Here is an 11,869-nt window from a genome sequence, read left to right as displayed (position 1 = left end):
AGAGCTCGTCCTGGGTTGACATTTCATTCAGTAACATTAGGCAGTTTTGATTTATATGATGTTTAATATTTTTTTTTACAATTTTACATATGCATCTGCTTACATACGATCGCTTGTTTTTTTGCGGCTTCCTCGCTTGTGTTTTGATCAGGAGATTCTGTACTCATTCATAAGATGCGTAATAGCGCCCCTAGCGTCTAACAGTGAAAACCTGGAAAATTCTGTGTTTGGCAGGGAAGCGTTTTCTCACAAATAACGGAAAATTACGTGTTTGGCGGGGAAAGAGTTACAAGTCTTTTAAATACATTTTAATAAAAAATATATTGGCATGCAGCAATTAACGGGGTTCAAGTGCTTTAAGGCCTTTAAGCACATGCGTAAAAAATTTATTATATTTTATTTAGCTAGCCTGAAACCACATAGATCATAGATGGAAAATACCATTTACAGCCAAAACAGACACTTTAAAATGGTTTGATTGATAGCAGTGGACATAGAGCCAAAGTTGCTTAGAATGAGGAGTTCTACTACACCACTTTGGACAAAGACACCTCATGCCCGTTTTTAAGTCAGCTGGACTGACTGTTGCGTACGGACGGACATGAATCGGAATTGCGACTCCAAAGAATCTTTCTGCACTGGGACCCTAAAAACCTAGGACTAGTTCTGAAAAGTAGGCTTTTTGAAAAATCCAAAATATCCCGAAATTTTGCCAGGGTGAAGAATAAAATCCGACATTTGAGCCTGTGACGAACGATTTAGGAGAGCCAACACGTACTTTTGACCGCTGTAGCGCCCCCGTCGTGCCGATCAGGGGGCGAGCCTTGGTGACGTTTTAGACGGTGTGAGTACTACCAGCCCTCAAAGTTTCAAGTCTCCACGACTTACGGTTTGGTCTGTCCAATCACTTTTAGGGGAGAATGCTGATCCTTGGGAAATTTTACAATTAGGCCTACAACAGGGTTTCAGCACTATGCGCTTGAACCCCTAAAAAAAGCAGGAAAGTTTGAAAATGATTAAACAAATACAAAAAGCATAGGCTATTTAAAACAACAGCATACCATAAAATGTGTTTATATGTTAATCAACCCGGTACCTTGGAAGCACTACTTTCTTTTTCTAGAAAAAACATTCTTGTGTAACCAGCAGATAGATCTTACTAAATAGAGAAAGTGCTTTCAAGTTTTAAATGCAATATGCATTCGATTTTTAGGCATTACATCGTTTAACGTCTCTGCATGCTGAATATTCCCATCAAATATTTGTGCTCAGTGTGAAAAATCTTTAAACAGTTCCATAAATCTGTGTTCAGTAACCCAATGGAGGAGGCACAACCCTTTAATATCCAATTACTGAAATATGTAGAATGGAAATGGCTATATTTTAATGTACATTTCTCACAGAGACACTGTTGAGTCTTGTCTACCAGAAGGGGGACCAATCCGCCTTCATAAGACGCGACAGAAGTCCAGGGCTCCGGATCCGGCGACTCCATGATCCGGACGCCAGATCTTGCCGACGTCCCGCGGATTTTAATCATGCCTCTCTGTCAGTGTTTGAGAGCAGCAGGCTGACAATGATTTCCTCCGTGATTACGCACAGGGCGCGTCCCCGCGGGGATGGGGCCCCCTCTGGAGCCGTCCTCATGGCTTTGGGGGCCTCGCTTCCATTTTCCATTATTATGTGGACTACCGGAGCGACAGCGCAGAGCGAGACCTCGCAGGTTGGTGATGAGGAGGGAGCTCGCATGTTCCTCTCTGACTCTCTCTCTCTCTCTTTTTTTTTTTAAACAGACTCAGTCCTGATTCTCAGATGAAATTAGAAATTTGACAGCCTCAATTAGTATTTACTTCGTGCCATTGTGAGGAAGTAATTCTTTTTTTTACTCGTTTTTCGCTTTATTAGATTTTTTTTCCCGATCATTTACAGCGCGTTTGAGGTCTGTCGCGCGCACTTATAACAGATAAAATCAAGCATGTATATGCATTTACAGATGGATATGACATTTTAACTCTCCAGCTGTTCTAAACAGATAGGCTACAGGAATTGACCAACACTGTGATTTTTACCTCGAATGTACAATGTGCAGTATAATCTCGTGAATGCATGCGCTTTATGATCACATATAGAGGAGATATATAGATGTGTGATCTTCAGCGGCTTTCTGTAGGATGTCGCGTCGCAAACAAGCCAAACCAAGAGCTCTGAAAGGTAAGTGATCCTCCTCCTGTATAACGGGCTTTCAAGAAACGAAAACAGAATTTTGTAGGATGTCAAACACCTTCCCAACGGTAAACGCATGTGTTATACAACACCGTTATTTCCACAGGCAGCGCGCGTGAGCGCAAACAGGGGCTCGTTTGAATGCGCGAGACACTATAAAAGCCAAAGGTTTGCGTTATGAACTGCTTAATGTATCCGAGCAGAGCAGAATGAGTCGGCAACGGAAAGTAGACAACCATGCCATTCTGCCCCGTGTTTTATGTCAGTGGGTTTCATTGCATATTTCAGGACGATATGTGTATAAGTGATGATATCTGGATGTTAAATTGGCATGCAAGTTTGGAGTGACACATCACGTGACTGGAGTGGCTGAGCTCTGGCATATCCAGTTGAATAAACATTACGACATATCGTTTGACCATGGACTTGATCTTGATTATGTCTCTAAGCCAGAGACTTTGGCAGTGATGATATTCTTTATATGTTGCAATAGATTTAATAACTTATGCTTGCAAACAAACTCTCACACACTGGGGTGAATCAGACAATTTTATTATTTATTATGATTTATTATGAACTTTAAGACCAGTTACGGTCATATATTTATATGTTGATCTGGCAGTTATTCTGTTTTATTAAATAATTTTGACATTTTGTATGGACACTATAAAGTAATGCTCTACCTTACAATTCCACAAAGGAATCAAAATCCAAATTGATGCTATGCTTTTTTATAGTAAGTGTCTTTAACTACTGTACTGTACTAGGGTAAGATGCAACACGTCTCTGGAAAATAGGGATTTATTAAGTTGAATATCACCGTTTAGTGTCTATATGTTAATGAGGGATTTGTGGACACATTCACGTTTTTAGATTTTATTATTATTTATTGGCAGAATTGGCACAGAATCCCCCAAGTGGTTTTTAGAATTCTTATTATATTTAATTGTAAACTTACTGTAATTCATGGGGTTATCATTTATTAATTCCATGAGTTAGATGCACATTTCATCTTCGCTATTCATTCAAATCTATAGGCTCATTGAGTGAAATCTTCATATCTTCAATTAAAATATGGGCAATTAAACATGTATATATTCACATGCCTGTACATTTACCTTTTTGATGAATCTCTTTAATTTGGATTCTGCTTTGTCTGTCATGGGCTATTCAGTTTGTCCAAATACAATTCTAAATAGATTTTATTTAAATGTAATTATTTAACTCACATTGTTCTTCCCTCATCTTACCCTACTAACAGTTAAAATGGTAATTTTATACTAAACACTTTGTTTACATGTTTCTATGCTGTAAATACATCTGTAACTAACTACAGTTGTAATTAATTACATCTATAATTACACTGTCAATACTGCTAGCCCTTAAACCACACTTTAACCCACCCATACCACTTAACCTGTCACATTTTATATTAGGTGTCTTTAACTACAACATAAAGAAAATAAAAATAATGGTCGTTAGGTACAATGTACTTATTGTGTTCATATTGTATTGCAAAACATGCCATTGAGGTGGATACGGGTAAGGGTAGGACAGGTTTGGATGTATGAGTAGGTTTAAAGGCGTGTTAAGGTGTACAACAGTGTAATTATAGATGTACATTACAGCTGTAATTACATTCAGGCTTAGTACAATGTAAAAACATGTATGCGCATTATAGACGCTTAATATAAAGTGGGACCCAACATTCTGATGAACATTAGCTACTTGAATATTTTTTGACACATTTTGGCACTTTTATTCAAAACAACTTTACATTCAAGATCTACATTTTATCAATACACACATTGGTTGGTAATTTCACCCAGTATATTGGCATTGCTCGTCGCATGCTCTGCTGTTTGAGCTGTATAGAAACACTTATCCTGACTTCTTACTCCCAGTGTTCATGCCATAAAGCTCGGCCACTGGATGAGTGAAGTGTGTGATGGAGGTGAATATGTACCACAGCACTAGAGGTGAGGGAGGTCAGTGAGTGAAGGTGTGTGAAACCTTCTTCAGTCATGGAGACTGAAAGATTAAATGCATATGAGCCGTGCGTTTGATATTGAGGAAGAGATTTCATATATTAAAAATTTCTTATCGTTTTTTTTTTTTCTACAAAAGGCCATTTTAATATATAATGTGCTGAACAAGGGTGACAGCGTTATTGCTTAAGGGAATACATGTCCACAGGCCAAAGACATACATCATCCGCTTGTATGCAAACATGTTCTCCTCTCGTGCTGACATTTACTCAGAGTTGCCCATCTGCATCTCACACACGCGGACACACACGCGCACACACATTGTGTCTCCATGTGTTAGATGTAATGGTTTTTATACAGTACAAACTATATATTCTCCCCCCTCACACTAACCCTACCTCTAAACCTACCCATCACACAAAACTTTATCCATTTTTACATTAAAAAAAAAACATAATTCACTATGATTTATAAGCAGTTTTCCTCATGGGGACCCAAAAATATCCCCACAAGGTAAAGGATTTCGGATCTTAACATCTTAAGTGGCGACATTTTGTCCAATAACATAGGGTTTACATGCACCACACACACACACACACACACACACACACACACACACACACACACACACACACACACACACACACACACACACACAAACATTCTCACTCACTCACTCACTCACTCACTCACTCACTCACTCACTCACTCACACTTCCTCGTCCTCTCTGTCTATGAGACAGGGCTCTTGATGGCCATAAATGAGAATGCCTTTATTTCTGTACATTAGTTGGATGCTTGTTGAGGAGCATTTTATAGAAATGCTGGTAAATCAGTAAAATACCAGCTCTACAATTGTTTACATATCATGCAAATATTTTGACTGTATTAGATTACTGATCAATAGCTTTCTGGCTGATAAATGATCATAATTTGTAATCGTTTCAGAAATCTCTGAACAGATTTAGTGTTTGGCTGCTGTACACATTATTATATGCATACATTGTATACATAAGGAATAATCCATGCTAGGTGTGCATCACACAATTTTAGATAGAACCACCCGACGCAAAGTGCATTACAATCGTGTAATGCACAGCTTGCCGTGGATTATCTTACTTATACCATGATTACTTGCCAACACTGACAAGTTAAAGCTGACATTGATTTGCCTTTTATATTTGATTTGATGGTTATTATTTTCATCAGCTATGACTTGTTAGATCTAGCATTCGGCACCCTTTAAATCTGGCACAGAGATAAAGTTTATTTGACCCCCCACACACACACACATAGCACATAGAGAAGCTATGGTGGCCGCCACAAAGGACACAAATGTCGTCGTCGGAGAGAGCAGAGAGTGACTAGCGCTATGCAGAGAAGTTTGTCCGTTTAGAGCTACTGTAGAAACATGGCGGCGCAAAATGGCGATTTCTCTGTTAGGGGACCCGCGGTGTATGAAGATTGAAATGGCTCATTCTAAGGAAATAAAAACATAACGGTACATTTTGTAAGGTCTTTATACTCCACTGAGGACATCGTTATGTATATATTATATTGCATTTCTGTGAATAGATCCTCATAAATGCTACACACTGAACCTTTAAATGAATTATCAAGAGAGAGAGAGAGATGTGTGTGAATTACTTGCATCTGTGCAGCGTCTCTTTCTACTAATATTGAAGCTGTGAGTTTAGTTACCATCTCGTTGCTAAGAAATGTAATCTAGGAAAGTAGGAATACAGTAGCGAAGCTATTTTATTAATAAAATGTATCTGTGTGCGAGTGGTGTGTGTGTGTGTGTGTGTGTGTTTGTGCTTTAATAAAAGCAGCAAATTAATACAGAACAGTGATTTAAACTGACTGGAACTACCTGTGCATTACATGGTTTTAGTGTATTATTATAATAAATTGTGCATGATTATTTATGTCTTGGTTATATGCATATGTGATCAGAACACGGAGATGTATTTATTGTCATTGTCTAACACACATTCTTCAATATTGTATTGTGTGTAGTACGTTTCTTTACCATTTTCCATTGGATAATACAACATTTCCAGCTGAGAAACAGAGAGTCTGTTTATAGATGCAGTTTTATTGTTAGTGGTCCAAGATGAAGAGCTCATTAACTTTTGATGTTACATTATAATATGATGGTTATCAGTATCATTAGGAAGCATACAAATTCATTAAACAGTTTTATCATTGTGTCTTAAGAGCAACGACTTCTTAACTTCAATGGTGTATATTGGTTACTACTGGTAAAAACAAAGACGAGCTTGACTCCCGTTTCACGTTCATACAGACAGTATTTATCGAGACGCTACTGTAATTTGCTGTTTGAACGGGACTTCAACGAGACTCACACCTGGGAGAAAATGTGGTCGTCAATCCCAGAAACTGACAGTAGCCAAATATGTCCATAAGTAAACAGAGATCATGGGAGGGTTATTTAAAAAAAATATTCTAGTACAAATGAACAATTACTTATTGTTGTACCCTGCATTTTCATGCGCAATATCACAAAATCTACCTAAAATATGTTGATTGAAACCTGACAGGTGTTAGTCGTGTGAGGAGCAGAAATGCTCTGTGACACTTTAAAAAACGTTTCTGCCATGTCGCGCTAATTCACACATAACCTAGTTTGCTTGCATAATTGAATATTAATGTATTTTTTAACACTGTGTCACTTTATTGAATCACAGTGCATTGCATTCTTAATATTTTAAATGTATTATTGACTGACATAAATGATTCATGATTTAAAAGTCAAAATAGATGCAGACAAATGATTCATTGATTATTTGGGGAAATGAATGCCTCATTACACCTCTAGAAGTAATGATAAACGTTTGTCATTTTATAATACAGTTTGTGCAGCTGGGTTTACAGGGGTCAGATCTAGAAGGTTTTGACACAATCTAGGCAGAAAGGAGTAACTCGTCGCTTTACATGGATAAAATAGTGTTCACGTTTAGGTGAAATGAACATTTTAAAGGTTCTATGTAACTTTGTTTTGTTCAAAATGAGCAAAATTTAAATGATCAAATAATAATTAAATAATTATATTTAGTCAATGTATCATCAATCATTTTCCTAAACCATGTTTTTGTCTTACCCTGGTTCTACTATGGTAAGCCTATTATAGGTGTTTATATTTTAGACCTGTCGGGATGGTTTTCGTTGGGAATTGTGTACATGGGTCACTCGTCATATATTTAAATAGAAGTTGCTCCGGCTGCTTTGACGCATGTCTGGTGTGGGAGTGGAAGAGGTTAGTTGTCTCTCTCTCGCTCTTTTTAGTTATGAGAAAGAACCATATTCATCTGCACAGTCCAAAACGTTCTAACTCCCAACTCGTCACATATTGACTCTTGGTCAGGACCCTTTGGCATCACTTTTTAACACACAGAGTACCCCTTTAGCCGCATTTTTCGACGCACAGGGTACTCTATTGATTTCCATCAATGATGGAATGTTATCTCCATGATTAAATTATGTATTGGGTTACAATTTTGCCATCATGGCATGTTGGGTTGTGATTCTCAATTTAATCAGCCAGCATAAATTTATTTACATTTATTTTGTTTTTAAATTTTCGCTATTTAGATACGTTTGAACACGTAACCCAACCCAACCCCATCCCTACACCAACCAATTTGTGTATTATATGATATTAAACACATAATATAACAAGGAGTAGGGGTGTGACGAGACAGTTAGCTCACGACACGAGACAAGCCACGAGACTGGGTTCACGAGAACGAGACGAGACGAGACAAGATTTTTACACCATTTAAGAAATCCCCAATGATGAAATACATGACTAGAAAAATTGTTTGCAGCTGCATTTGAAATGTTTTAACTCATCATCTTGTAATGAATGTCATTTCGGCACTAAATATAGGCACTAAAATGTTTTTGCCACAAACTCAACTGACTGGCTTATCTCCTGTATGATTGTCTCTTTAGACCTTAGATCTGCACATAATTTATGAGCTTCTACAACTTTTGACCTCCTAACTGAACTCCTTTCTACAAATTGATCATAGAAATATAAACAGTATAAATCCAAATGAATAACACAGTTTTCTCTTAATCTTATTATAAGTCATATATCAATAAGTGTAACCATAATCAAAGTTTTCACGGAGCAGCGGGATGATTTCCACTAAAACATTAAGATCCACTCCGTTTTTTACATAAAGATATCATATGGCTTCAGAAGACTTGGAATGCAACATGAGTTAATACTTTTATACTGTTTTTGGTCAATTTTTGCACCTGCGACTCTACTTTTATTTGCCTGTTGCGTGTTTTATATTGTTGAGAACTGGGTAGGTTTAGGGTAGGAGTGGGGTTAGTTGCTCCAAAATATAAAAGTAGCCTATAAACATTAATATCATGTCTACTTTTACAGATGCAAAGAATTATGCATCTCAATCTGATGCACAAGGCAAACAATTGAAAGCAATGTGTGTTTAAAAGTGACGCCGTGGGGGCCTGACCAAGCATAATATGTGACGAGTTGGGTGTGAGAACGTGTTGCACAGTCACACTGAGCCAAAGCACAACCAAAACAATGTTCTTCCGCAAAATGCATGCAGTTTTGTTTTTTAACGCTAGAGGGCCAAAAGTTACATAGCGAACCTTTAAATGTGACACTGCTTTCTTTAAAAGCTAGATTAAGGAAGACACTTAAATGTAGGGTAGGCAATTTTCTGAGCGGCTAGCAATAGCGAGCTAGCTTTGAAAGCATGAGATCCCACCCTCAGTGTTGCCAGATTGGGTCGACGATTTCCAGCCCAAAAGCTCACTAAAACCCGCCCAATCCAAGAAAAAAACGCCCAAATTTGCCAAAATAATGTGATATAATTTGATTGCCATGTCAATCAATGTTGATTAGCACCATTTTATCTCCTTAAAACAAAATGATGATGACAAAATCAAATAAATACATACATTTCCCAGGAAAACAGATCAAAACACATTCAAATACAGTCATGCATGACTAAAATGTCGATGAGTTTAACCCATGGAAAAACACGTGCAAAAAGTGCCCAATATAAGTGATCGGAATAAACAACGTAATTAGCAGGCATTACACACACATTACTGCACACACCACAGCCAAAATATGTCATTCACTGATACTGTACGATAATCCTACAACAAAAATTAACAACAAGAATGCGTTTACCTTTGTGTTGTGCTTTAACTTCAGACAGAACTACAGTAATGTTATGTCTTTCATGAAGTACATATTTGTAGAACATAACGCAGAATTTAACACAGTCAGAATGGATTAATCGTTGATTCAAACCTCTTTCAGGAGCTGTTGGGATGAGTAGAGCGCAGTCTAGGCAGTTTAAAAGGTGCAGAGTCATATTCGATTTCAAGTCATTCAACTGTGCTCTTAGAGTTAGTTATATTTATAGAGTCTGAGAACCACAGGTGTAATCCACGTTTTGAGAGTATACTCTCCCACTCATTACTGTAGATAACTTACTATATATGCCACTGTGGCATAGCGATCACTTGATATCTAGCTATTAGGTGTGTTCGACATCGGCTGCGACTGGATGCAACCGATCGCCGAGAGTAGCCACGTGCAGATGGGGAGGAGCCGCAAATGGAGACGTGAAGTCGGACACTTTCTGCTTCCCATAGTGACGCTCAAGCTGTGTTTGCATACTTTATCACAGCTGAAGTGAAATAAATGCAACATTTGTCAAATACACAGATGTTTCAGAGACATTTTTATTTATGTACTGCTTCATACAGCATCTGTTTGTACAAGAATAAAGTTCAACATATAGCCTATCAATGAAGTGGGGTCTACGTTTTTTATCAGTTTTATTTTGATAAACATGACAATATAACATCGCGACTACATGAAAAGAGGTTTTACCTTTATAAAAACAATTGATTTGTGAGGATTAGTGGAACTGAAGGTTTTAGAATAAACACAAAACACACGTTATCGCTGTCATGCGGTGAATTCGGCCAATCGTGGAACAGCTGTGTTGTCATCAGAGCTTGTGCAGGCGCTCTAGAGAAGCTGCGCAAAATGCACCTGCCGGCTGCTCTCGAATCGCTCTCGTGGCATTTTGTTGACATTCTTCAGTCATGTGGCGTCGGCACTGCCTCATGTCGGACAACATTTCTAACCTGCATGCACTGCTTCAAGTCAGCCACCGATCGGTCTGCGCATCTCTGGATGAAGTCAAACAAGCCTAAAATTTTGCGCTGAAAACCTGTCATGAATGAGAGCGCTCCCTGCTGATCGCTAATTAGCTGTATAAGTAAAAAATCCAGGTGGATCCAGCGTTTTGGGAGCCTGATACCGGTGGATAAATCTGAAAACACCCTTGCGTTGTTGTGTAGAGCCAATCCGTATATTTTGTGAAACGATGATGTCATCACCCCACATCTCGCGCATGCTCCAAGTCTTCTTCTCTGTTTTTAGTGTATCTCTGTGGCAGAATTACAGCGCCACATATTGGGTATCGGTTTGAGTCAGTTTCAGTGGTTTTGTGTATATGCAGATATTTCTTAAGACGAGGGAAAAAAAGATTGGATAGGGAAAGCTCTGGCTTCATGTGGATGTGTCCCTAGTGATTGCTATCAGGATGTGAAGAGACTTTTAACCAGCATAACAAAAAAAATTCTGGAACAAATCGCCTACCCTGCCTTTAATAGTTAAAGATCTGGGATGCAAAGGTAGTTTGAAATAAGGCTGAGCCAAAGAGCATGATTTATAATTTCATCAGCTCTGAAATACACTGCCAGACTCTCCAGTATAGACTCCACAGGAAGACCGACCGCTGTACTGAACGGCATCTGCTAAATGGCAAATAACTCAGTTAAATTATGTTTTTTTGCATTTAGATGAACTTTGTTTTGGACCATTTGGCTGATGTTCGATGCATTATTTGTGCTTGACCAGAGAGCCTTCCGTTTGCATCAAATGGAGGACTTCTTTTTAAAGGTGCTTTTCAAAGCAGCGTTCTGCACTGTCAGTCAGTGCCAGCGACCAGCGGGGAGGTCCCGTCAGGCGGCCCTTTCCTCTGTGCCAGGAAATGAAAGTGCAGATAGTGGAGGTATAATGGAGACCGCAGGGGTAGAGCTGAAGTCTCCTCCCAGAAAGCCTCATTTCTCATGAAGCAGGTGGGAGTCTTTGTTCTCCTCCTGCTTCTGAAATCCAGTTAGTTCTGTACACCTGGCATACAGGAGGAACATTTCCTTTTTAATGGGCAGAGAATGAGGCTGTAATGAAGTGGCAGACACATTCTGCAGCCCAAACTCTGTTGGTGGAAGACATTGGTAGCTGTAAAAATCACTTTATTGGCAAATAAAGAAGAGTGTAGGTTATGTGTAGGCTACATATTCGCTGGAAAGGTGCCATTTGTACAGGAAAGTCTAAGGATTTAAACACCATAACCATAGACATCGGGGAAGCACCAGAGGGGGTTGCGTCCCCATCAATATTAATGGTCAACAAATATGGATTTTTCTGCTTTCTGCTATGGGCTTTAAAGGACATCAGCTTATAGTCAAATTCTCTTTCTCTGTAACCGGGGAGCCACAGGCAGTCTGCTATTTTAAACGATAATGTTTTCTGTTATTTCAGCATTGAAAACTCGGTGTAA

General features: G+C 38.6%; 1 protein-coding gene across 2 annotated transcripts in view; it reads left to right on the top strand.

Moving 5' to 3' along the window:
• Positions 1–1,706: 1,706 nt before the first annotated feature.
• The window catches only part of LOC307128003 (zinc finger protein 521), a 130,038-nt gene continuing 119,875 nt past the window's right edge, over positions 1,707–11,869 (top strand). The window contains exon 1 of one of the 2 annotated variants that reach the window (XM_079819518.1): positions 1,707–2,211. In XM_079819518.1, coding sequence (XP_079675644.1) covers positions 2,172–2,211 — 40 coding nt within the window. In that variant the 5' untranslated portion in view covers positions 1,707–2,171. The remainder of the gene's footprint in view (positions 2,212–11,869) is intronic. The other variant, XM_079819519.1, reaches the window with a different exon arrangement.

The sequence above is a fragment of the Gobio gobio genome (genome assembly GCF_949357685.1).
Source record: "Gobio gobio genome assembly, chromosome: 6".
Lineage (NCBI taxonomy): Eukaryota > Metazoa > Chordata > Actinopteri > Cypriniformes > Gobionidae > Gobio > Gobio gobio.
The sequence above is the reverse complement of the archived record's forward strand: the minus strand, read 5'-3'. Positions and strand labels throughout refer to the sequence as shown.